General features: G+C 37.7%; 2 protein-coding genes and 1 long non-coding RNA gene across 11 annotated transcripts in view; 2 read left to right on the top strand and 1 right to left on the bottom strand.

The window, feature by feature from the left end:
* PDPK1 (3-phosphoinositide dependent protein kinase 1) overlaps window positions 1–23,569 on the top strand; it is a 36,747-nt gene extending 13,178 nt beyond the window's left edge. For all 5 annotated transcript variants that reach the window (XM_041120193.1, XM_030001284.2, XM_041120192.1 and 2 more), the window contains 13 exons: window positions 1,181–1,450; window positions 6,712–6,754; window positions 6,955–7,092; window positions 8,353–8,497; window positions 10,970–11,067; window positions 11,838–11,913; window positions 13,385–13,453; window positions 13,942–14,038; window positions 15,260–15,433; window positions 15,926–16,143; window positions 16,811–16,868; window positions 17,787–17,939; window positions 18,508–23,569. In XM_041120193.1, the coding sequence (XP_040976127.1) occupies window positions 1,238–1,450; window positions 6,712–6,754; window positions 6,955–7,092; window positions 8,353–8,497; window positions 10,970–11,067; window positions 11,838–11,913; window positions 13,385–13,453; window positions 13,942–14,038; window positions 15,260–15,433; window positions 15,926–16,143; window positions 16,811–16,868; window positions 17,787–17,939; window positions 18,508–18,615 (1,590 nt within the window). In that variant the 5' untranslated portion in view covers window positions 1,181–1,237 and the 3' untranslated portion in view covers window positions 18,616–23,569. The remainder of the gene's footprint in view (window positions 1–1,180; window positions 1,451–6,711; window positions 6,755–6,954; window positions 7,093–8,352; window positions 8,498–10,969; window positions 11,068–11,837; window positions 11,914–13,384; window positions 13,454–13,941; window positions 14,039–15,259; window positions 15,434–15,925; window positions 16,144–16,810; window positions 16,869–17,786; window positions 17,940–18,507) is intronic.
* Window positions 16,943–26,223, bottom strand: LOC115335534. Its single transcript, XR_003921458.1, has 3 exons — window positions 26,111–26,223; window positions 25,775–25,776; window positions 16,943–16,956 (listed from the first exon to the last, which is right to left on the bottom strand). It is a non-coding gene; the product is annotated as an uncharacterized LOC115335534 (long non-coding RNA).
* The window catches only part of LOC121232387 (BTB/POZ domain-containing protein KCTD5-like), a 40,439-nt gene continuing 37,099 nt past the window's right edge, over window positions 23,668–27,007 (top strand). For 2 of the 5 annotated variants that reach the window (XR_005931424.1, XM_041120195.1), the window contains exon 1: window positions 23,668–24,141. Coding sequence is in view for 4 of the 5 variants with exons in the window: in XM_041120195.1 (XP_040976129.1) it covers window positions 23,908–24,141 (234 nt within the window). In the remaining variant the exon portion in view is untranslated. The remainder of the gene's footprint in view (window positions 24,142–27,007) is intronic. The other 3 variants (XM_041120196.1, XM_041120197.1, XM_030001287.2) reach the window with 3 other exon arrangements.

The raw sequence follows: 27,007 nt of genomic DNA, 5'->3' as shown, positions 1-27,007 counted from the left end.
GTTGTACAATACATCTGTTTTGAGGTTAGGAGATTTTCCTTAAGTCATAGGTTCATTCTGCTGCATGTATGTTAGAACACTGAGATGAAAAAATAATGTTCAGGCATGGTGTTAATTTTCTTAAATATTCCCTCTGTTTGCATACCATTTCATTTTTTATTATCAGAAGTAGTTCAGCAGAGCTCTCCTATTGTCTGTGTTTTCTGGCCACTTCAAAGTAAAACATTTAGAGCAGACACCTGACAGACTAATGGAGGTATATTGCCAACAGGGAGAGAAAGCAGCTTGACAAGTTTCTTTGCTCTTACTTGGAAAAATTGATAAAAGGATACCAAATGATGATTTGCTTTGTATATTATAAGAATCAGTATTTGGAGTGTATCTTCTTGTACTTGCTGTTTTCTGGGCTATATCTGGTTCTTTGTTCTGGAATTGGGATCTCTTTAAGTGACCATATGTGCAATTTAAATAGTGTAATCTCCCTTGTTTTAAAAGGTCATGGACCAGAGCATTCTTCAAAAAAGTATTAGATATTGCTGATTATTAAACCCTCCAGCTGATCTGTCTTTTGTATGTTTTTTTCTCTTTTCTTCCTGTCCTTTTCCAATGTGTATTAAAGAGAAATACTGCTGGAGAAAGTGAATTTCCAAGTAAAAATGTAGGAATGTATCCTTTGTCTCCATTAAAGTTTTCTTGCTTTACTTTTTCATTTACAGTTCATTGTAACTTGGATCTCTAAACTAATGTTACTTGTGAATATAGGTGTTCACTGCATAACTGGATAATTCTTTAAGTTTCAGGGAAACTACTACTTGTTAAGATTGGACGGATGGCTCAGTCTCTAAGCACAAAATAAAGTTTAAAGATCATGTTATTCATAGGAGAATATACCATGAAATTTGATACCTTGGTGTTAGGGAGCATTTTTTTTGAGTTTGGAAAAAAGCATTCTTGAATTTAAAGTGTCCAGACTTTTGACTTATGGCTATACATGTGTGTGCAGCATGACCTAAAACAGAGTTGTTAAATTAAGAGCTGCCATTTCCAAAATAAATACTAACATTCCCTCCTAAAGACATTTTAATGGTAACCCTTTCAAATAGGACTTTATCTGATGCTTCTATAGAAATAAAGTGCAGATGCGTGTGGTTTGAAGGTATGGTTTCATTTCTCTTTTCAGTATGATGCTGTTCCAATCCAGTCTAGCGTGGTGTTGTGCTCCTGTTCATCCCCATCAATGGTGAGGAACCAAGCAGATTCCAGCACTCCATCTGTCATTTCCACCTGTGGCAGCAGACAGGGATCTAACATGGAGGGCACTGCTGCTGAATCAAGATCTAGTTCAAACTCCTTGCAGCAACATACAGGACAGCAGCCTCCACAGCCTCGAAAGAAACGACCCGATGACTTCAAATTTGGGAAAATTCTGGGTGAAGGATCTTTTTCAACGGTAACTTTACTTTTTGTAACAAGTGCCAAGTGTCTTAGATAAACTTCAAAGTTTGTTGTGCAAGTAATATTGCTGAGACTTAAATCTGGAGAGAACAGCTTGAAGAGTAAATGAGTGGGACATAGCGGTTTAACTATTAAAATTAAGTGTGGAACTAAATACGGGTGCTGATTTTTCAAGTACCTTTTAAACTCATCAGAAGTTCCATTACATCCTGATGACTTGATACTTGGATTTTTAGGAGGCATTGCTTTCTAATTTAAGTTTGATAGCATAATGGCTTATGTTAAAATTTTATGATATAAAAGATTGGAACTGGGCTAGGAGTTTGTCATGGTAAGAACTTCTGTGCAATGTCCTGTCTGTGGCAGGAGCTACTGGCAGATGCTTAGGGAAGAAAGTAAGAACAGTGACACTTTTCCAATATTCTTTCTCAGCCTCTAGTGTCATGGCCCTCGACTTCATGAGCCACAGTTAGTGTCTCTGTATTTAGTAGCCTTAAATGGATTCTTTCTAACTTACTTCTCACATCCATGGCCTTGCACAAGAATGAATCACTTAAGTGTTATCTTAAAGAACCCATGAAGCAATTAATACTTCCATTTGATGCTTTTGTAGTTGCCCCATTGTAAGACAATAAGTAGTATTTCTGTATGTTTTTCACATCTTTCACTTGTCATTTATTGTATATACCTTTTGGTTGTTGATCTCTAAATGTTGGGTTTTTCTGGTTCTTCCTATACGATCTACTGTGGTCTTTAGGAAGCAGGCCTCTAGTAGTCATCAGGAGTAATTTGCACTTAAATACATAGTTTGCAACTTGCAAGTTTCCCTAAAGAATGCAGCAGAGTTGTTGCCTCTTGGGTATAGCAGAATACTCTGCTTCAGTGAGACACTTTTAATTTCTGGTTGTGGTCTCTGAAAGTTAGCACCATGTTCCTTGTAAACAGAGAAATTCATAGGGCCTAGCCCAGACTTTGAATAAACTTCTGTTCCAGCATTCTGCTACCTGTTCACTGGAAGATGTTTTTTTGGTCCCAAGTCTAGGGACTAAATGCATTTAGGTGGGCAGCAGGAGAGAGACTGAATACTGTGAAAATGTTAATCCATACGTAGCCTTATTCTTTTGAGTTTTACAAGAAAAATTTCAGTTACCATAATCATCTGGGCCTCGGATAGTGCTAGAGAGAGCATGTTCGGGAGTTAGTTCTTCCCACCTGTCACCTCCTTTGTCAACCTTAGCAGTTCTGGTCCATTATTGCAGTGCTATGACTTTAGAAACTGATCAATAGTTTTAGGGATGCCTTTCATAATGTTCCACAGGAGGTGCTTGCTTATGCTCTTTCCATGGCCACTGAACAGGTTACAAACTGTTGCTGGAGGGGACTTAACAGTACTTGCTTATTATTATTTTTAAAAAGTAATGTCCAGTCCTGTCTTCAGCAGCTGAATTTTTTTAATTTAAAAACATTAAGCTCGGAATAATGACTGTAGCCTTCAGCCTATAGACTGCATCCTTCAAGAAGGAAACTTGCTTGCTGCTCTTACAGAATCACAGAAGGACTGAGGTTGCAAGGGACCTCTGGAGGTGAGCTCATCCAACCCCTGCTCAAGCAGGACCACCTAGAGCCAGTTGGCCAGGACTGCATCTGGACAGCTTTTGAGTATCTCCAAGGATGGAGATTCCACAACCTCCCTGGGCAACCTGTGCCAGTGCTTGGTCACCCTCACAGTAAAAAAGCGTTTCCTGATGTTCAAATGGAACCTCCTGTGTTTCAGTTTGGCCCACTGCTGAAAAGAGCCTGACTCCATCTTCTTTACACTTCCCCTTCGGATATTTATATACATTGGTGAGGTTTCCTCTGTGCCTTTTCTTCTGTAGGCTGAACAATCCCATCTCTCTCAGCCTTTCCTCAAATGAGAGATTCTTCACTCTGTTTTACTGGGGAGCCCAGAACAGGACACAGTACTCCAGGTGTGATCGTCCCAGTGCTAAATAGAGGGGAAGGATCACCTCCATCAGCATACTGGCAACATTCCTGCCAATGCAGCCACCTTTGTGACAAGGGCACATTGCTGACTCATCTACTGCCTAGGTCCTTTTCTGCAAAGCTGCTTTCCAGCCCATCAGCCCCCAGCATATACTGGTTCTTGAGATTGTTCCTCCCCGGTAGGAGGAGTTTGCAGTTCAGAAAAGGGAACTGCATGAGATTACTGCCTGCCCATTTCTCCAGTCTGTTGAGGTTCCTCTGGATGGCAGCACAACCCTCTGATGTATCAACACCAGAGCTCTTGATCTGTGGGGCATGCACCTTCACGTTCTTATCAAAACATCTTGTTAAAAACGTATGCTTTGTTCTTATTAAACATGGTTGTAGATTCAGAGGTCTGATTGTACTCCCCAAGATCTTCACCAATATTCTGACTGAAAAGTGTTCATCTCAAAAAGCATGGGCCTTTATATTACCATGCCTCCAATGACAGCTTCAGATTAAAAAAAAAATAATTAAAAAAAAAAATCATTTACTCAGGGTCATAATATATTCTGTTTTCTTGGACTTTATTAAACTACCACAGACTCTACCTGCTGCCAGTGCTGTATTTCAGATTCAGCTCAGGGAATTTTTCTTCAGAGCATTCTGCAATTTTGTGGGACCTTCTTCTGCAGCTGTTAACTGGACCCATGTTGGACCCATGCTTGATATTGACAGATACACAAATGCAGGGCCTTCTAGTTGTTGCTCTGCTCTTTTAAAGTAATGAAAATCTACTTGCTATGTAGACAGCTTCAAGCTCTTCTCAGAATAATACCTGTTATGTGGTGGCAGAATTATAATTCTCATGTTTGGGTAAGCATGTTGTCCTGCTCAGCTCCTTCTATATTGCTGGTACATTTCCCACCCCACCCCCTTCCTTGGTTTTGTCTCCACCTATAAATGAGGCTTCATTCTCTTAAAAAGAGGAGGAGCTTTAAGGAAGGGTGAGTGTCTAACCGAAACCAGTTCTTAAATGCAGACATAATGTCTGACAGTCTGAAGTATTTGTTCAAGTTTAGAGTTGGGATTGGCCATGATGTCAGCCAATTACGTTGGCAATTATTTCTGCTTTGTAGACTGTGTTGAGGGTTCTCTGCTCTTATCTCACCTTCCTCCAGTTTGAGATGTTTAACTACATTTCTTGCCTTCCTGTTTTCTGAATTTGCAACTGACACTTTTACATGTTATGTTAATGCTTTTGGTTTTGTGTTTGTGTTTTGGTGGTTTTGGTTAGTTTGTTGGTTTTTTGGTGTTTTTGGTTTTTTTTAAGCTACCTGTCTAAGGTCTAATTCCTTTCTGTAGAATTTACATTCCTTATTGATATTACTTCTTCCCATAGTGTGGATAAGATTCAGGCTCCTAATAGCAGAGACATGGTATTAACATGTACCTCTGTGGGTTTTTTCTTTTTCTTTTTCTTTTTTTTTTTTTTGTGATTTTACTGGGGTTTTTGGTTTGTTTTTTGTTGGGTTTTTTTTTGTGGATTATTAGTTAGGAGGAAATTAGGATATATTTAGGATATGTGGTGTACTCAGATTTGTTCAGTGAGGAAGGGACTTGAAGGTACCCAGGTACTCATTCTAGGAGGAAAATACTCAGTCCTGTGCACTTTGAACACAGCTGCTCAATATCAATGTAAGTATGTGGGTAATACATCTGAAAGCTAATGGTAAAAAAATTGATACTGTGCAGGACTGGAGGAGAGTCAGTCTTTGGAGCTATATGGCTTAATTCAGGTTTGAGAGCTATTAGCCAAGATATATTTTCACCTGTGTCAGTTGATCACTTCTGCCATCTGACTATGGACCCTGTGTGTATATATAGGCAAGATTACCTATTGGATTTTTGTTTTACTGATGGCACGGAATTGCGAAAATGTAGAAGTATCAATTTCCAAAATGCACAAAGTTAGCACTATATACCTGGGTATTTATTTAGCAACTGACTTTTAAAGTGACCTGCTTTCAGTAGCTTTATTGGTAGACTTGATTCATGAAATCTGGCAGCAAAAATTAGAAAAGTTAAGAATATTCTCTTTTGATTGCACAGCTTTAAATAACATTACCTGTGTACACAGAAGGGTCTCAAAAATTCCTTAGGCAGAGATGCAGCTTGTAACAGACTGGTTCTTTCTAGTGGAATTTTTCCTTGATCAAATACTGTGAACTTCAGTGTGTTTGTAGATGATGAACTTTTTTTAGAAAATTAAAGGTGTCTTTTACTACTGAACTGAGATTTCAGTTTTCTAATACTGAAAGAGTACAACTGCATGCACTTCTTTCACCTGAAAAACTGCCCTATTTAGAAGTTCTTTTTCCTAAATGCATAACATTTAGTATCAGGTGTACGTAATAATACTTTGGAGTACTCCGTTATAACTGATTTTGCAAGGGGTTAGAATATAATGAGAAGTGGATTAGAAGCAAGTCTGGTGCAGTGATTAAAAAAAAAAAAGCAGTATAATGTTGAGATTCTAGCAAGGTAGTAGCATGGATATAAACTTAAAATAAGAAAAACACAACTTGTAGTCATCTGTTGTTACAAAGTCATTGCTCAGATTTATGCAAGAGGACTTTTCAGATTGTCTTAAAAGTTGCCTTTTATAGTTCTTTCTTGAGGGCAAGCTTTAATTTGTGTTCCTCCAAAAGCTTTTCTCTTTAAAAATGTAGAACTGCTTGCCTAAAATTTATCCCTTGCTTCTGCTAATTGGAAATCTCTCATTTCCTTTCTTTAAATCTTTTTCCTAACCAACTGTAAATAGTTGAAAGCTCTGTCTCACTTCTTACTTTTGATCTTTCAGATAAAATTTGTCTTTCAATCTTTGCCATTTATGTTAAGAAAACGTACTGTGACAGTTAGATTTTTATTAATACTCCTCAGCACACTTGTTGCTTTTTTCACCTTTAAGAAGATTTGGCAATTTACTTTGACTTATGTTACAATCTTCAGAATTTTTCTGGAAAAAAAAAATAAAAATAGTAAATCGGTGATTACCCAGTCAGACGTATAAGTCTTTTAGCAAAACAAGCTTTGTTATGCTGAACTGAATTTCTGCAGTGGTCTTGCTGAAGCCAGCATAATATGAACACAGCTTAAATATTTTGCTGATTGCAGTTGTGATAGCTTATTTTGGACAATCAGTATTCTAAATACCTACTGGAAGATCAATGTTAGCGTATGTCTTTAATGAATGGTTACAATATATTTTCTCTCCTCTGACAACAGGTTGTCTTGGCTCGAGAATTGGCTAGTTCTAGAGAATATGCCAGTAAGTATTGACTCCTTCAAAATGAACTTTTAAAAAATACAATATCAATGTAGTCCTGTTACAAAACACCCGTTCAAAAGACAGAATTAGTGGTTTTATGATAATTTTATCTAACAAAAAAAAAACCCCAAACAAATCACTTAGATGGACTTCATTTGGTTGTACCTCCTCCATTTTCACTCTGTCTTTTTCTCATCAAGTTAAAATTCTAGAAAAACGTCATATCATAAAAGAAAACAAGGTGCCATATGTGACACGAGAGAGAGATGTAATGTCCCGCCTGGATCACCCTTTTTTTGTTAAACTCTACTTCACCTTTCAGGATGATGAAAAGCTATGTATCCTTTGTGTTTTAAAACTTGCTGTAACATTTTCTTAAAAGTAACAATCACCAGGTTTGGTTCCTTTGAAACATTGTCTAACAGGAATGATGAAAATAACTTGAGGTATTTAAAATATCTTAATGTTTGCAATGCAATTTTTGCAGTAATGTTTTTAATAGAAATTAAGCAAATAGAATGAGTGTGCCCCATGAGAGAGAAGAATGGGTGACTTGTGGGTCACGAAAGATTAATAAAACAATAACTTAAATATTGTCAATGTGGTAAATGCTGAAGGGCAACTTGCAACAATGTAAGTTTAAAATAATTTAAAAAAAACATTAAAAAATTGGAGGGTGTATGAGAAATGTTTTAGAAATGGTTTATTTCTGATTATATACAGTAAAACACCACGATTCCTGTGTTTAAAATAGGGTTAGCCAGCTATATTTACTACTATTTTGTATTTGAACAATTAGATCTATTAAAATTTTTCTTATGTAGAAGTGCTTACAGAATAATCTGAATGATAGAAAGCTGAAACTTCTGTTTGGGCCACGATTTCCCAGGTTCTCTCTCTAGCAGTAATTGCAAAGTGCAGTTACATCTGGAAAGCTCATTGGTTTGCAGTCGGCTTTTTTTTTTGATTCATGTGAAGAAAGTGTTAATCATGTGACTTTCCTTCTAAACTTCCCACTTTGAATTGGCTGTACCAAGGGTAAAAGGATAGATCAGTCTGTTTCTGGGGTCAGTAAGTAGTTGTGTTTTTCACAAAGGCTGCTAGCAGTGCTAACAGGCTCTATATCACGTGTGTGTACGTACATACATATGTACACACATGCACTAACAGAACTTAGAGGCTCTCATTTGTAACGTACACATTTGCTCATTGAACACTAGGCTGACTTTGGAACTTTCCAGATGATGGGGGAATTTTAAACCTGGGCTGAATGCTAGTTATGACTATAAATAGTTCTTTTCGAGAGCAGTTATGTATACAGTTTAAATTAATTATTCAGGTGACTAACTGGAAAAACTACAAATTTAACCCTTTATGTAGTCTTTGCTATGCTAAGAAATTGAGACCTGTCCCCTAGGTTGTTAATATATTTAAGAAGTTGTTTTGGGTTGCTACCATGTAAAGTTTCAGATTGACCAACTTCACTTCTTCCCTGTTGTTCATGTATTTTTAGTATTATTCTTGTCTTTGGAATGAGGTGTGGGGATTTTTGTTTTAGAATGGTTTAGTGATAGACCTTAACTATACTTAACATTCAGATTTTGGACTTAGCTATGCCAAAAATGGAGAGCTGCTAAAGTATATACGCAAAATTGGCTCATTTGATGAGACCTGTACCAGGTTTTATACCGCTGAAATTGTATCAGCCCTGGAGTATTTGCATGGGAAAGGAATAATTCACAGGTAATACGAAGTTGAGACCAACATGCATTTGATTCTGCACAAGCTGTTTTTTCTAGAAATGTTCTTTTTTGAAGTCTAAAGCAAATCTGGATTTTGTAGAAAGCTAATGAGAGCATAATAGCGTTTCATTAGCATTAGTACTGTTGTTAACATAGGGAGCTAAACAGAAAACTTTAGGAGGAGGAGAGCAAATCTCTGTTATTAGACCAGCTGTTCTAGCCGGAAGAAGTAAGAAGACTTTTTGGCCTACAATTAACATTACCAAAAGCTTGTCTTTTTCAAGGTTGATCAGTTGGTCTAAAACCAGAAACTGACTTTTTGTTTAACTACTTTTTTTTTTTTTTTTGTGGTGATATGTACCAAAAGTAGAATTCTGCTGGTGTGTGAATTAGTGTGCAACATGTCATCAAGAAAAGTAAAAATTAATGTATGTCAGTTTTTACTGAGTAAACAGTTTCCACAAAGCTGAACAATAGCTAGGTAAATGGTGAAATTTAGCAAAGTTTTTAATAGGACCTTTGCAGTTGTTCTTGATGCAATTATATTGTCTGGATAAGCATGTTTTGTCATTCATGTGTATTAAAGAAATTAAAGCTGTAAATGTGAGAAATCTGAGCTGCAGAACTTATTTTTGGGTAAGAAATCTATTGTGTCTGTAGGTTCCGAAGCAGCTGTTCATGGAACAGTAGACGCTAGTTGGGAAAAAGCTGGATGATTATGATTCTGATAAATATAACTGAAAGTAATACTGCTAAAAGGACAAAGTGTTTTCCTAATACTTTTCTCTGAAGAAATTGGGAATAGAATCTAAGGGGGCTGGATGTGGAGAGTACTAAAGGCGTAAAATTTTCTACAGGGGGGAAAAAAAGTTCAAGAAGTTCCATTTTCACTTTGGTTATATAGCCCATGTGTTACACTGGGAGAATGCTTATAAAATGAATGCAGCATGATTGTCCGTATTACTAAGCCTATATTGGAAATCTTGTATTATAAAAGAGCTGCTTTAAGTTTTTGTCTTCATATGGAGGCCACTATGAGAAACTCAAAAGACGACACTGCAATTGTGCAATTAGAGAACTTAGTATAAAGTTTATTTAAATATAAGTCCATAGCTCTAGCAGTGCCTGAAAGCTCTTGGGATTTTCTGCTGCCTAAGAACTATGACATGAGATAGAAACATTTTAAGATGCCAGGCTACCCTGGAAAACTTACTACAGATATATCTCTCTATATATCTAGATATATAGCTATAGCCTAGATCCATAATATAATATTAATATATTAATATAGGTATAGGATACATTATATAAACTGTATATGTATGTGTGTATAGAGTACAATATATATACATATATCAGTATATGTAAAAAAACCACAGAACTGTTAAGAAGGTCCATTCTATTCATGTGCTTTCTACTTCTCTCTGAGAATAGTTACAGGAAAATGAACAGGATTTTTATGGCTTGTGTGTCATAATCACTTCATTCCAATTGCTCTCTGTGCTAGTCCACAGACTTTAAACTGTACAACTGCACAACCCATGCTTTTCAATAATAGGGGACTGTAATCTGAGGAAAATAATGCTGCACAGTGGTTGATGGAAACAGCTTTGAATTTGCGCTGATTTTTCTTACCAGTCAACCAAAACAACTCCCATGCTTCTAGATTTCTTTATGAGCATCCGAAGATACTTCTTAGGAGTGAAGTATGTCCTCTTTTCTTGTCAGCTGAGGAAACTTGCTGCGAAGTAAATAATATCATAAGTGTAACCCAAGGCTATTTTTTATGTTGTTGCTAATGAACCTCTTGACATCTAACTCTATTTTGCTATATATTGTGTGTGTGTGATACTGTGAGGTCTGGTTTTATTTAGAATCAGAGGCAGTGTCCATACAAATGGTACGCACATATTTGAAATACGGTTTATACATGGATTTGTATCTGACAAATGTAAACATTTGGTGGTTTACAGTTCTTACCTGTTCTGGACATTAAGCTAGGGCTGGGGGGTTGCCATTGTTTGACTAACTGGAGTTTTGTGCTGAGTAAACAGGCCTAGAAGCTCTTACTGCCATACCAGTCTGTCAGATGTTATTTAAGTTAAGACTTGGGAGTGAAGGGTGGGGGTTTTTTGTTTGTGTTTCTTTGGGTTTTGGGGTTGTTTTTTTGTTGGTTTTCTTGTTGCTGTTTGTTTGTTTGTTTTCCATTTTTGTTGAACAAGGGAGATGCACAATAGCTTAGTTTTGAGATTATTCGTTACTTCAGGTGTTTTTAGAAAAAATTTAGTTAATGGGCTTTTCAAAATCTGTTAGCAGTCTGCATGTTGACAGGTACAAGTTAAGAGGAAAGTTGACATAACAATGTTTATAGAATATCTGCATCATTTATGATAGTATTATATACGCAAGTCACTAGACAGTTTTGCAACTTTAATTTGTGTGCTCCTTAAATATAAAAATCTGCCTTTTGCAGGGACCTTAAGCCAGAGAACATCTTGCTAAATGAAGATATGCACATTCAGATAACAGACTTTGGAACAGCAAAAGTATTATCTGCAGATAGCAGACAAGGTATGCCATTATTTACTTCATAATGTGACACAGATAACTAAAGCAAGTGGCCCTTTGAAAATGTACATATGTTGTATTTACCAAATTTTAACCTTTAAATATCATTACCTCTTATCTAACAAAACCACTGAGAGATATTGAAACAGTTTTTACTGTCGCTGCTTAGATTATGTCAGAAGAGGTAATATTTGGTGTAGTGGTATAGCCAGCTAGATCACCAAATATAGTGGGAAGTTAAACTACTTCAAATTACTTTTCATCTGCAAGACTAGAATACAAACAAATAGTTACTGTGGCTCAGCTGAAACAGTAAGTTTTTACTCTGCTTATGTATCTAACCCCAGTGATTATCAGAGTTGCTCAAATGTGAAGGTTATAGAATTCTTGTGTCATTAGTTGCTTAGTATTAACCTGTGAATCAATGATGCTGCAAACAATGCCTGAAAAAAAGCACTAGGCTGAACTGAATTTGATAAACTTAATTTTTTACTTGAATGTAGTAAGCTTGTGTTGGTAGATTTTATACCTAACAAAGCGCCTAAATGCCTAGCTTCTTGAACCAAATAGATATCACTGAGATTGATTTGTCTCTTGCAAGTAGGTTTGTGGATAGGTAGAGAAATGAAATTCCCGTGAGTTCTTTGTAGCATTACATAAATTGCAATAGATTGCCTTTGGGGTATTTTTTGTTGGGTGGGGGCAGGGGGGTAAGGGGAGGTTGACTTCTCCATCAGTATGTATTTGCTTATTTTTTTCCATTTTCTTACCAGCACGGGCAAACTCATTTGTAGGGACAGCACAGTATGTTTCTCCAGAACTGCTGACAGAGAAATCTGCCTGTAAAAGGTGAGGATTCTCTTGTATCTCAGAACTTTACTGACTCTGTCAGGATACTGTCAAATGGTGGGGAGGGGATAAATAAAGCAAGCCAGTGAGCTTAGCATTTCAGAGAAACAAGATGCTTGAGTATAAAGATTTTTTTAAGAGAGTTTGAAATATTTTTTTTCTTAAGAAGTATTGCTTCTTGTCTGAGTGCTGGTTTCCTCAGTTCATCTACCTTCTGGAGTTCTACAGACAGGATTAGGTGTTGTCAGGAGGAGGTGTGTAATGTGAAGTTGGATTTCTCTTACCCATAAATAAATCAGAAAAACTTTTTCTGTTATCCAAATAATATAACTATTTTAATTCTGTTTTATATAAGCTTGCTCTAATATGGTAATTCCTGCTGTAAAAGCAACAGTATGTCATGTTCTGTCAGTTAGGGGAAAGGCTACAGCTTTCTTTGACTTGTATTTAGATCAACTTGCAGTTATCTTTGCTAAGCTCTACTTGGGGTTTGCAATGGTTTAAAGGTCATCTCTGTACCTGGTATGAGTGATACCCTTAAGAAATTTCTTACCTAATTTAAATTGGTTCTTGATGGTAACCTACAGACTGTTGTATATGTATTTTATTACAACAGTGGAAGAATAATCAAAGTAATCACTGACATCATAGGGAAAAGAGATATCTTATATGAATACTTGTGGTAACTTGTGGTAGCATTTCTTGAAATGATAGAAATACCATTAGACTTTCCACTTTTGCTACTAGTAAAGAGGTTTTGACTGGTTTGGCTAATGGAAAGACTTCATCAGGCTATGAACTCTTTTTAGAAGTTACGTAATGCTTCATCTTTACAGAAAACTCTTAATTTGAGTAGTTTTGAGTGTTTGTTAGTATTTTGGTCTTCCATGAGGAATTCTAAGCTTTAATCAAAACTATGTATAGTTTACCTCAAGGTAAAATAATTTAAAAATACTCTTTCAGGCCAACACACTAAAACTTAAGACTTTCCCTCACCCATGTACCATATAGCCTGCCTGTTTGTTTGTGTCTTCAGAAAAGCTTTAAGTGAAAAAGCTGTATTGTGACTTTTTTTTTGCCTGAAATATTTAGAGGAAAGGATTTTAATTCTGAAGGAGCATATATTGCATGCAGTTGAATGCATCTTTGAATTGTGGTAGTGGATAATAAACATTCTTTTTAGTCTCATTACATATCCATTAATTTGAGAATTCAGCTGTCTTGCACATGTGCTTGTAGTCAGTTGTTGTGGGATGGTTACTGTATACTTTTTTTTTTAAAGTTGTGTTGCTAGCCTGCTCTTCTGTCAATGAATGAAATGAAAATAGTGTGGAAGTTGTGCTAGGCAGGTTTGTCCAATGTGTTCATGCTGTGTTCTAACTAGCAGAAGTTTAAGAATTCTTTTAAAGTTACAGTTTAAAGACTTTTTATAGGAAAACATACTATATGTTTTTTCCTCTTTCTTTTGAAGCTCTGACCTCTGGGCTCTGGGATGTATAATATATCAGCTTGTAGCTGGATTGCCTCCATTTAGAGCTGGGTAAGAGATTTAAGCTAATTATGTGGATCATAAATATGTTGACTTGGTTTTGGCTTTTATCTTACTACCTGTTCTGGACTACAACTTTTCATGGTGCAATGTTGGTGTTAATGTCATGCCTGCTTTTATTTGTCCTTTCTGATGTCATGAAGATGCTTAGACAGCTATAACTAGAGTTTCTGAGAGAGATTCCTTAATTTATCCTAGGATTTCACATGTAATTTATACCATAAAGGTAACTATGCCTACATGAAGAGGGTATAAGGCACCTCTGCACTGAGCCATTTGAACTTTCCTTATTCTTCAGGTATCTGGTGCTTACAGGATCATAGATACTTGGAAGACTGTACCCCTTCACCCTGGAAAGGTTCATGGGAATTTGACTTAACTTGTAGATCTCCCGTTTAATATTTGTCCAGGTTATGCACTGTTAAGGTGAAAGAACCATGGAGGACTAATAACAAGAGCTATGTTTTTCTCTTTTGCAGAAATGAATATCTTATATTCCAGAAGATAATAAAGTTGGAATATGACTTTCCAGAAAAATTTTTTCCCAAGGCAAAAGACCTTGTTGAAAAGCTATTGGTAAATATATGCTGCTGTTCAATGATTTGATGACATTGGAAACATTCAGCTTATGTAGGGTTTTTTTCCCTAAAGTTTCTATGCACTCTATTGCAAACCTTATAATAAGAATGACTGTGAGCATTATTGACTGCGTAGGGGAGTGTCTTGAAAATCAACAGCCATTATTAAACAGCACTTAGATTGTAATTTTTTTTTTAAATCTGAATTCTAAGGTGTGGACAAGGAATGTCTCTCAGTGAAATGGAAGCAAATGATTCTAAATATTGTGCATTACACACAGAAGTTAAAAGTCAAATACTTAGGTTTACATAGTACTTAGATTAATTCTTGTTGAGTTGTATAATGAATCTTTTAGTTGGAAACAATGTTCTATACATCATGGGGAGATATATTCATCACAGTAAAAATCAACTTACCTTGCATTTTAGCATGCACTTACCTTGCACTTAATATATGGCTCAATAGTATCAGCCAAAGAATTACTCTGCATGTGAATGTTTGACAGATAGGAAGAAAAAAATAGTTGTGTCTCATCAGTGAGATAGCTATGACACTAAAATGAATATGCAGAGGACGTTTTGGGTGGTATAAGCTTTTTGAGTTCAATAGTCTAGCATATTAGCATGGAGCAGGGGATGATGAGGAAATTCTGTCTTATGTTTGTGGATGATGATGAGTGCAACCATTGTAAAGGGCCTAGCAGCATGTTCGTGTGTCCAGGCCAGCTCTATGGCCAAGCCAGTGCCTGCTGAATGGTAAGGTCCAGGTTGCATCAACATCTTGAGAACTGTGTAGTTTTAGGGTGCTTGAGAGGTTGATGTTTGACACCAACTATTGCTTCCACAGCTTCTTGCATCACTAGAATGTGATGCTGGGCTATACTTAAATGAGCTATGCTCCATCAGGCCTTCTCTTTATGTTTACTTGGTTTTGTTTCTGTCTTTATGAAGAAACAAAGCCAAAAATTTGTGTGGATCCAAAGAAGTGCTCCTTTCTCTAGATCTGTGAGCTGGTGTAATGTAAAAATGTTGCTGCTGAGACATACTGACAAATAACATCTTGTATTATAAGCAGTCTCCTTATATTATAGATATGTATGCTTAGGTCAGTGAGACCAACTGGTTTTAAGTTTTTGCATGCTGCTGTGCAAATGTGAATGGTGCTCACCCTTTCCTTGTCGTTATTTTATGCGTGTTAACTTAACTGTAATTTGCTCAGGTTCTAGATGCTACCAACCGATTAGGTTGTGAAGAAATGGGAGGATACGGACCTCTTAAGGCTCACCCCTTCTTTGAATCCATTGTGTGGGAGAACCTACATCTTCAGACACCCCCAAAACTTACAGCATATTTACCTGCTATGTCAGAGGATGATGAAGACTGTTATGGAAATGTATGTTTGTCTATTGCTCTATTCAGCTCCGATGCTGCCCGAGACTTTCATTAAAGCATAATTATTGCATATTAAATATTTTTATTGAAACTACTGATTAGTTATATTTTAATGAAGGCTGAATTATTAAGAATCTAATATAAAATTGCTGGTTAGCTGGTTAAAATTTGAACTAGTCAGGTGGGTTTTGGGTTTTTTTTGGGGGGTTGTGGGTTTTTTTTTTTTTTTTTTTGTGGTGGGTTTTGTTTTTTTGTTTTTGGTTTTTGGGTTTTTTTTTTGGATGAAGTGAGAGTTTGGAAAAAATACTGGTTGGCTTGCTTTTGACCAAGCGTACTTTTTTGGATAAGTGCCCCTTAATCTATAGAGGGTAGGCCGTCTTTTTGCCCAAAGCATGATAAACAAAAGCATGCCTAAATTAAAAGCCACAGGTAGTGCAAAATAAGCTTTTTTAATCACAGAAATTTCTTTACTTCATTTTGTTTCCTCCTGTAGTATGACAATCTCCTGAGTCAGTTTGGTTGCATGCAAGTCTCTGGTTCTGCCTCTTCCCATTCACTGTCTGCCCCAGAGACAAGTACACCACAGACATCAGGAGGAAATATTGAACAGTATATTCATGATCTTGACAACAATTCCTTTGAGCTGGACTTACAGTTTTCTGAAGATGAAAAGAGGTTACTTCTGGCAAAACAAGCTGGTGGAAATCCTTGGTAAGATCTTTGAATATAGCTGATCTGTTACTTGCACAGCAGTAAGGAATCCAGAAAAATAAGTTATTTTGGTTCAAATTAATATTTGTCAGTCTTAATGTCTTCAAGCAAACAATTAGCAACTAGATTTTTCTTGACTTCTATATTTAAAGCAATAGCAGCGAAAACCTAATACTACATTTCTAAAATTTACAAGGTCTGGAAGTTGTTGTGGAGTATGTTTGTAAGATAGGCAGAAATGACACTATACCAGTGCTAGGACTCCACAGAGTCCTAGAACTAGAAAAGGTTCCTTCTTTCTTACAGTTGCCATAAGTTGTTGGGGTTTTTTGGAATGGTAATATTTGGTTGATATCTAACCAAAATACCTCTAGACCATGTACTTATTAGCGTTTCTCTTCACTTTTGAGAGAGGTTTCTCATTTGTGGGGTTTTTTTTTTGTTTTTTTTTTTTCCTTCCCCTCCCTGTCAGATTTTAGAAAAAACTCTTTGTCTTGGAATGAGGAAGAGTCCAAAACTCATCTAGTAAAGTTGTTCAGGACTTTGGAAGAAAAGGAGACACTAGGGAGAGACATGGAAAATTGCTTGATAATAATAGTAAAAAGAGCTGTTTCTGTGGAAGAAATACTTCTGGAGTAATAGTTACTTTTCTTTTCCTTTTTTTAAGGCATCAGTTTGTAGAAAATAACTTAATCCTAAAAATGGGTCCAGTGGACAAAAGAAAGGTAAGGGCTTTTCTTAGTTCCCTGTAACAAGATTCAGCTGTCACATTTTTTGCACAGTTGCAGCATAGATAAGGAACTGGTTTTAGAGCTTCCTTGTTTAACTTACTTGCAAGTGTAAATTTGTTTTGTTTATTTTCTAAAATGCAGCATTTTCTTGTTAATAGATTGTTTTTTCTTAATTTAGTGGTGTGCCCTTGATTTTTGAAAAGGCTAAAAGTAAATGTGCTATTGATGCTTTCATTTTGAGAGTGTAGTAAATGAGTTTTTGGTCCCCTTCCTCCTCCCAATCTGATTTAGCCCACTGAAACGCTTTGTCTTGATGCATTGCCTGCATGTGGATTGAGCCACAAATATTGGAAAATAAAATAAATCCCATAGTGTCCTTAACTGTGGTGTTTTTCCTGGATCCGACTATTGCCTGTATGCTGAGAGAGGCAGAGCTGACATTAGAACAGATTTTTAAGTTTAACATCTTACAGTACAGATGAGCAATGATAGTCTGTGTCAGCTTTACAGGAATGTAGGTTCTCTTTCATCTAAGTTACTACCTGCTTGTTCCTAATTTTCTCCACAAAATCATGAGTATTGATTTCTGTGCTGGAGTCTTTGACAAATAAATTTTGCTTCACTCAGTACAGCTAGTTGTTTTATGTTTTGTTAGAACTTGAAGATGCTTTCTTAAAATAGTACTTGTGTTTTCCCATGTAGTAGGAATGCATTGTAACCTCCTAAAAAAGGAGTGAAGTCAAATAGGTAAAGCAAAAGGAAAACCAAAAAAAGTCCCCTAAATGCAAACATACTATCCTATCACTGAGCTGTTTTAATTCTACCTCTGTTTTTAAATTCAGAGATCTACACATTTACGTTTTTTCCCCCCTCATGCTTTTTTTGCATTGCTGCTTCTGCTTTTCTTGTTAGGGATTGTTTGCACGTCGGCGCCAATTGCTGCTCACAGAGGGGCCCCACCTGTATTATGTGGATCCTGTCAACAAAGTTCTAAAAGGAGAAATTCCATGGTCTTTAGAGTTGCGGCCAGAAGCCAAGAATTTTAAGACATTTTTTGTTCACACAGTAAGTGACTTTCTTTAATTTCCTTATAAGTTGCACTAAGATCCTTGGACAATTATTTTAAGTTGTTAATAAATAAATTTTTCCAGACAAAATACAATTCCTTAAATACAAGTGTTGATAGCCTTAATTTAAAAAAAAACAAAACCAAAACACCACCAACAACCCTTCCAGAAAAACAAACCAAAACAACAACAAAAAAACTCTGACATACACATCTCCCACAAAAATACAAGTGTATTTTTTTATTATTTGTGTGTAAATAAACTATAAGTAGATTTGGAGATTTGAAGTAAGTTCTTAAGAACTTTTAAAATTTAGCCCTATTTTTATATAATGGATCACAGGGGGTGTACCAACAATATATTGTCAGTTGACTGCTTAAACAATACTGAGATGCCAGATGTATGGTTATTCGGTAATATGTAATGTTATATAACTGTAATTGGATTTAACCTTTGGGAAGTTTATGAACTGATGCTGAATAATTATTTTATTGGTAGGTGCAGAATAATTACTGCTTTGGTTAAACTGTGTTTGGAATACTCATTAAAATGTTGTTCACTTATAGCCAAACAGGACATACTACCTGATGGACCCAAGTGGGAATGCTCATAAATGGTGCAAAAAGATACATGAAGTTTGGCGGCACAGATACCACCAGAATGCTGCTAAATAGTAATGCTCATCCAAAATTTCCCAGTTTCCCTACTTGCTGCTAGAACTCCGTGTGCAGCCGATCAGAGGAATCTTTTCAACCCACCTATTACCATCTCAAGGGGAAGCATATGTCTGAAATGTTCTGTTTTGTTTTGGTTTTTTTTTTTTTTTAAGAAAAAAAAAAAAAGAAAAGCAAAAACCTAATGGAATTCAGGGTCGCTTTGCTTGCTCTTTGTGCTTCTGTTGAGGCTTCCACATGCATATCATTGCAGTGAAGATCTTGCTTTTGTGCACTTCAGCTCAATTTCTGCTGCAGGCTAGTGGATAGACCTTGTGTTACCAGCTTCACTTAAGATGAGTTAAAACCAATCCACACGCACACATGCCAAATCATGTACCAGCCTTGCATTTTATAGGGCTGGAGTTTTCTGTGACTTTCAGATTATCATTAAACTGTATTTCATCAGGGAGCTTTTATATGCCTCTCCTAAGCACCACCTCTTTGTTTTCTCTTCCTTTCCTCACAGTCCCCCAGCTTATTGGTATTTGGCATTTGTAGCCAGGTCAGTTGCACCCTTTTGTAATTCCTAATATAGTTCTGGTTGCAGGATTTATGTGGTACTTTAGTAATTATGTGAATGAGTCAGATGTATGTGTCTGGCAGACAGGCTCCAATGATACAGGTTTTGAGAGAGTAAAATGCTGAACATGGCACTGAAAGTTTTCTAAAATTGAAATGTTGGCTTCTGAAGCATATAAGATTTTAAACATTCAATTTGAATTTTAATATGAATCATATATGTATTTACTCAAGGGACAGTAAACTTACCAGCATGCTTTTAACTAATGCTAACTAAAAAATTAACTAGTTAGTATGGGGGAAAAAATGTTACTATTGAAGTAGTAAATAGTTTTTCACCTTTTCAGGAGATGAGGGCTAGAAGCTTTCTTTCCAGGGTGTGCATGTATTGTGCATTTTAGTGGGGCCAACCTATTTACCTGGGTAGAGAAGGAAGTGTGAAAGCTTTGTACAATTGATTACTTGACTTTTTTTGTCTCATTGTGTAATGAGATGTACAAATAATACTATTTTTGGTCCTTGGCTAAATATTTAGCAACTCTGAAAAAATTTAAGCAATTGAAATATTAGATCCATAAAGTAATCTGGTTAAAAATTCAAAGGAAAATACTGATACAAAGGGGAAAATATATGGTACATAAGGCATATCTATAAAATGAAAATATTTTTCATATCGATCTCCTTTATCCTCTTCAAATTAAGGCTTTCTTGTGGTCAAACATTTCTTGTAACATTGCAAAGATATAACTTTCTATGTGCTAAAAACAACTTCCCTAATGTTATTTTCAACATGCCTGTGTTCCTGAACCTTGCAGAGAGGAATGACCTGGGTCTGGACAAAGGCATTCCTTCCCTTTTTTTAAAAGCAGTATAAACATCACACCTATTTATTCACCTTCTACACATACAATCTCTTTGCATTTTGAGGTCTCATACTATGATGTGCTTTTTCTTCCACCAAAGAAAGAAATGTTCCACTGCAATGCTGAAAAAAACTCATGGGCTACTGTTCTAGAAGCGGTATTGTAAAAGCAGTGGCTTATCAGGATTTCTCAGAAAACAGATGAATGTTGGATATTTTGTTGTTGTACAGGGTGAAGGAGATTTATTATTGATCTCTTTAAAAACTGTGTTATGTGGTTGAACTTGATGACAGTGCAGCTTTTCCGGTATCTTTCAGTCTTTAAAGAAGAGAATGCAGTTGCCTTTTCTTTTGGAGAAACTACATTCTTGTAGTCTTCTGTTATCCCACAATGTATACGGACTTGACAAAAGTAAATCACTGGCTTACGGTGCCTGGTGTTAAGGGAGCTAAGGTGTCCTGTAAATGGCTGAGATGAGAGAGAGACAGAACACCATTCCCTTTGCACTGTGAGAATTTTCACCACATACAAGGTACACTCACTCCTTGTCACTAAAATTTGAATAGCACAGTACACCTCCTGTCTGTGCCTCTATTAATCCTGTATTTACCATTCTAACCAAGGTGATGTGTATTCTAAGTCTGTAGTGCTATCCATTTGTTCTCTGACTGTCTAATTCCAGCTGTATGTTGGATCCTCTGGAGGCAACCCTACCACTTTTGGATTTAGTCTTTGGTTTAGAGATGTAGATGTATTCGCAGTGATGGAAATTCATGGTGCCACTGCTGTTCAGTGTGACAAAACTTGGCCTCACATAAAAAGTCTGGCAAAGTTGTTCTGCTAATAGTGAATACCTTAGCTTCATTAGGAGATGGAGTGATCTCCATTGGCTTGTTCACTAGGTGGAAATCTAGGAATGCTTAAACATGTTTTCTGTAATATTTAGACTTGTAGTCATTTTGCCATAACAAAGTAATTACTCTGCTTTTTCACACCTTGAAAATCCTTTCTCAGTAGACTTCCGTCCTGCCCACCAAAAACTTTCAGCCAAAGAAATCTTGATAGCAGTAAGCTATCAAGAAGGTGTCTGGAAGGCTGATGTCTGCATTCTAGTATTCCTTTTCTCTTTTGACAATGCTGTCATTAGAAACCTGTGAGCACCTCTTACAGGCATCCCTCCCCTTAGAACTTCAGTGTTCCAAATCAAGTCTTCCTTAGCTGCTGCTTTTTTGGGAAGGGACTAGAACTTTTCTGGGAGAGGTATTTGTCTGTCTTGGACTGTAAGTGAAATCTGTGGTTTTGAAAGATGGCAAAAGAATAGAGTGAGGCAAGACAAAGCAATCATGCAGATTTAAGTATGTTTCACCAGTTTGTCCACTTAAATGTGTATTGGCAGGTGCTGCATACTATGAAGGGCTGGTTCCTATTTTAAATGCTTATACCTGAAATAGGGTAACCTCAGATCTTTGTCCTGAATATCACTTCTGTGGTTTATGGGAGTTTATGGATGAAATGTACAAGGGAGATTCTTCAGAGCTGCAGATAAGCCAGTTAATTTCTCTGCTCTTTATCTGAGGTCTTCAAAGCGCAAAAAGGGTTGTTAGGCACTTGAAGACTCTTCTTCAGACTCCTCACTGCAAACCTACTGAAAACCAACTCTAGTGATTGATTCATTCCATCTTTTGCATTTTGAACAATTGCCAATAATTTATAAAGAATCTGGTCAGTAATGTTGTAATTTTGTTTTGCTTGGGCTTTGAACTTCAGGAAGGTGTTTATTGCATCTGTTTTCTGTGGGGTGGAGCTTAAGAAAGGATGAAAGGATTTTTGAATTGCAATGTTCTATTTAGTGTCCAGCCCAGTCACAGGAAGTTTAAAAGTACTTTGATAACTGGAGAGATGAGTTTATTACTGTTGGCCTTAAAGTCCAGTTTTGAGAAGGACTTACACTAAGGAGGACTTGCTTCAGATGTGATGGTGAGGCATTGTGAGCAGACTGATATTACCTATTAAGATCTCATTTGCTAAGCACTTAGATGGTGAGCACCTCAAACTATCAGATAGTACTGTGCTCCACTTACTTTTCTCCTTCTGATGTGATTTAGTTGTGAAGTATCTGCTATATATAAGCCCGGAAAAAACTCTGTTGGTTGAAAAAAAGATGTGCTAATTGTAATCCATTTTCACAGTTAAAGATGTTTAATTTAATGTGCTTGATATAATTACATTTTGTGCTGGGAACTTGGAAGAATCCTGAGGATTTCCCACATGTACATTTAACAGTTTCTTTTGAATTATTTAGTAAAGTCAACACAATTACTTCATTTGGCCTGTGGACAAAACATTTGATTTCAACACCTTGCTGAGAAGAGAACTTGTGTATTAATAGTTGCCTAAAGATGCGGTCTGTGGATTGTGATCATTCTTTCTACTAGTGAATTACATGAATAGGTGTGGTATTTATACCTGAAATTTTGCTGAATGCCTGTAATATTTTATGCAAATAGTTTATTAATCAAACAGAAGTGCTCCTGCAAAGCTTCATGACACAGATAGTCCATCAGCTGATCAAGTGAGCTTACAGACAAGTAATTCTCTGACCCAACATGGTATGCTTTCAGTTAACACTGGTAATTTAAGACTGTTTCCTCTTTCTTAGAAGAAATATGACTTTCATACTGTAAACAATTGGAGGGGTTCTTAAGCACCCAATAACCTCGACTGTCTGTCAGCATGGTAGCGAATGTAGATGGTTGTCATTTGACAAAGCTTCCTATGACCATGTACTAACTCTGACTGGATGTGGCAAATGTTCTAAATTGTAGCAGAACTTACAATTACTGTATCTGACAAAAGAGAAAAATAGGAACCAGGAACCATAATCAGTTTTGATAGTTGTATGCTAGCTGTTTTCAGGTTGGTGGCAGTCAGTTATGTGTGTAATATTCTCTACCTGGTTTGTAGCTGTAACTGTGATGTACAGATAAAAGAAAAAAAAAAAACCAACAAAAACAAACAAAGAAAAAAAAAAAAAACCAAAAACCCCACAACCAAACCAAACAACAACACAAAAAATCCCTAACCCCCTCAACAAGCACCACAAAAGAATATTCCCTTCTCCAAGAACTCGTGAAAACAGAAGCAAATAATGCAATGATATAAGATACACACTTTTGTATTTTTATTCTTCTAAGGTTATTTGCTGGCTCTTGTTGGCCTCTAGTTCAGTCTGTGTTATTTAAATTCTAATATATGAATTATTTGGATTGAATTCATGTTCGGGGCCATGGTGTTGTATGTATTGATGTACAGCCTTGAATGTGAATAATTATTGTAAACTATATTTTACACCTTTTTTCTGGCTTTATTATATAAATTTTCTATTGGTCGATGATTTAATCATATCTCATAATTTAATGACTGTTTATTCTCCTCTCGACAGATCTCTGTGCTGTAGATGTGTAGTTAGTGACTGGATGACGGATTTCACTTATGCTTGGTAGTCTGTAATAAAGGCATGTAGGGTCCTGGCCCGGCCTCCGCCTCTTCCTTCCGTCGCGGGGGGGGGGGGGGGGGGCAGGACCTCCGGCCTAGCGGCGGCGCTGTCGCACGCACGCGCGCCGCTTCCGGGGCCACGGCCTTGGCGCGGCGGGCGGGCCGCCCCGGGCCGCCCGCTGAGGCCGTCGTTCGCCGCTCCCGCGCGGCTGCCCGTCATCGCGTCGTCGTGAACGGCCCCGGCGGACAAGGCTGCTCCAGCGCAGGCGCCGGGCGAGAAGGGGGAAGGGAAGCGGTTCCGAGAGGGACGCTTCCGGTGGGAGGTGCACCCGGGGACCTGTGGCTGGGGCGGACCCTTACGGCGGCGGCGAGGATGGCGGCGGAGAACCACTGCGATTTCCCGGTTCACCCGATCGGCGGCCTCGGCCCGGGCGGGCCCTGCCGCCGGTGCAGCTCAGCGCCGCCGCCCGGCGCGGTGCCCGGCAAGTGGGTCCGGCTGAACGTGGGGGGCACCTGCTTCCTGACCACTCGGCAGACGCTTTGCAGGGACCCCAAGTCCTTCCTCTTCCGCCTGTGCCAGGCCGATCCCGACCTGGACTCGGACAAGGTGAGCGCCGCCCCCCCGCCCCGCCGCGCCGCTCCGCCGGGCCCCCTCTTCGCGCCGCCCCCCCGCCCCGCCGCGCTGTTGCGGCGGGTGCCTCGGTCCCGCCTGGGAGCCGGCGCTGCTGGGGCTCGGTGTGCTGCCGGGCCTTGTTGCGGGGCGGGGCGGGCGGCGTTGCCGCTGGCGGTAAGGCAGAGCCGAAGGGGAGTGCGGGGCTCGGTGCGGCGGTGAGAGGCTGCAGGAGCGGCGGTGGCGGCAGGTTCCGCCGCCGTCGGGGAAGTCTCTCGGGGGTCGTGTTGCTTCGCGAGTGCGTGTACGTCAGGGGGTTTAGTTGAGGGTGAGGGTGGGCTGATTTCGTGCAAAGCGAGGGTGTTCGTGAGTAACGCCACGGCTTGTAAATCCAGCAGAGGGAGGGCAGGGTCTTTCGTATACGTTTTTACGTTGTCCGACCTGGTTAGTTTTAGCGTTTTAATGGGGTGTCAGCCTGCACTGATGCCGTGTTATTTCTGCACTGTCATCACCCTCTTGTTGAAGAACCAGATCAAACTACTTCTGGTAATAACCTCTATCACATAGCCATAGTATTCCACGCTTCAGCAATTGTTTGAGTAAAATACTACTTTGCACGGACTGCAAATGGTGGGTGGTAATGAATATTTGGGTATTCGTTCTGATTCGTTTTTAGTAGGGAAAGAAAAGTTACTGATTAAGATTTTATTTATGGAGTGGTATGTAGTAATGGATGTAAAGTCTTCATACAGAGTGCTGGCTCTGAAAGATTTTGGAGCATAATGGACAAAAATGGACTTCCAGTACAGCACGCTTAGGGAAAAGAAGGGAACAGCTTATAACCCTTGAATATATAACCAACAGGTTGAAAATAAAGAGTTGATTTTTATATGTTAATTTTTCATTCCTTTTTTTTTTCCAGTGAGACTAGTAGTAAATTTATCAATTTTCTCATGCGTATCTTCCAGAAAAGATGTTTAAATGTTTAAGAAGGTAGGGAACAGAACCTGAGTAGTGTTCCAGAGTTAGAGAAAAAATATCTTAAAGTGTGGCCACATGGGGATTGTATTTTGTTGTCTTTGGTTTGGTTTGGGTGTTTTTGGAGAGGATTAGCTTAAACTGACCTAGAAAAATACATTTTAAAATGTCAGTGGCATGCTTATAGGTCAGAAACTGTCTTTACTTGGGAGAGAACAGGAAACCTTTCTTCTAAGGTTTCTTAAATAAAAGATAAGGCACACTTAATAATTAAGGCACCTGTCTCCTGTTCCACTGCAAAAAGGTGCTCATTTGCTATCTCTCAATGCCATCAGGGAAAGTGAGAGAAGTCACATTTTTAGAAGAAATGCTTTAGTTCTAATTAAGGTATTTGGCTGCCTTTTTTCACCAATTGATGAAATCAGTCATCTTTCACAAGCACAATCAGTGAGGTGTTGCTGTCTTGTAAAATTTCTTGTGGCTACTAATCTAAACATTTTCTTTTTTACTGTGCTTACATTTTTGGGTTCTAGCAGCAAATCATAAATTTATGCTAAGGTTATTTAGCTGTTTGGTAGGATATGGAGAGACCTGATGAATTTGTTCACGTTTTTAGACTTATGTAGTTATAGTTGTTAATAGCGTACGTGACAACTTAAAGCTAGCTGCAGTCACAGCTATAGAAGGATATCCTTTGCTTACAAGGAACGTGCCGATACATTATTTAAGCTGCTTAGATATTACTAAGTGTCATCCTTTTTTGCTAGTGTAGAAGTCTAATGGAAACCACTTTAGCAAGATGCAAACAATTGCATTGTCCTGTCATTGTAAGTAGCCTTTTTTATAAAATAGTAGCTGGTATAGTTATCTTTAACAGATTATTGTGCAAATCAGTAACGTGAGGCAAGCAGTAGGTATAGAGGGAACTACAGATTATTGAGGAAAAACTGGATTTAGTTATACAGTTTTACACTAACTACACATCTACAATCTTGTTATACAGAGATGCATTGTCTTGACTTGTGAAGCTGGATGTCTTCAATTTGATGTACAAAGAGGAAAGCCTTTCCTGGTTAATTATGCACTATGGTCTTCTTTTCAGGATGTTTGACAGAGTTTCATGTCCTGTTGTCTTGATCATCTGTAGTCATTGATTTTCACTTCAACCATTCAGAGCCTGCAGTCAACTGTCATCTTGGATTTTGCAGAAGTGGCCTACCTCTTAGATTACCCATCATAGTGTATTAATTACGGTACCTAAGATTACTTAAACACATAGAGCCTTTCTTCCAAGGATTTGATTTGGAATCTTTAGATTTTTCATCTCCTGTAAACAGCAAAACATAATCCAAACAGTTCCTTTTTTTCCCTCTGAATGATAAGATATCATAGATGTCCTTTCAAGAGAAAAAAAATCCTTCCCTGACATCTCACCAGTTTGTGAGTGTACTGTCTTGATACAATAGCACATCAATATAATGTATGGCTTAGTTTTGAAATATCAGATGCCTTTAAATGATGAGGACAGATAATTCAAGGGAATAATTGGTAATATTTGTGTTATCATCCTGGACTCTGGTTCTTCTCCTTTGCCACATATATGTAAATCAAAATCTGATAGTAATAGATTTGTTTTTTCCCTCATGGTTTTACTCTTTGGAGTCCCGTTATGAGCTGTAACCTGATACTAAGTTAATATATTTTTGTTAATCATATAGTAAAGATTATTTACAATGACTATTATGCAGCACAATTTTGTGTTCATAAAACAGTAGTTCTTACAAGGTGCAGCTAATAGGTAAAGATACTGCCCTCTTAAAAGCCTGGAGCATTAGAGCTGGTCTTTGACCTATAATTCCCTGGGTTTGATTCCATTATGTATTCT

This window comes from Aquila chrysaetos, chromosome 25, assembly GCF_900496995.4.
Source record: "Aquila chrysaetos chrysaetos chromosome 25, bAquChr1.4, whole genome shotgun sequence".
In the NCBI taxonomy this organism is placed as follows: Eukaryota; Metazoa; Chordata; class Aves; order Accipitriformes; family Accipitridae; genus Aquila; species Aquila chrysaetos.
The sequence above is the reverse complement of the archived record's forward strand: the minus strand, read 5'-3'. Positions and strand labels throughout refer to the sequence as shown.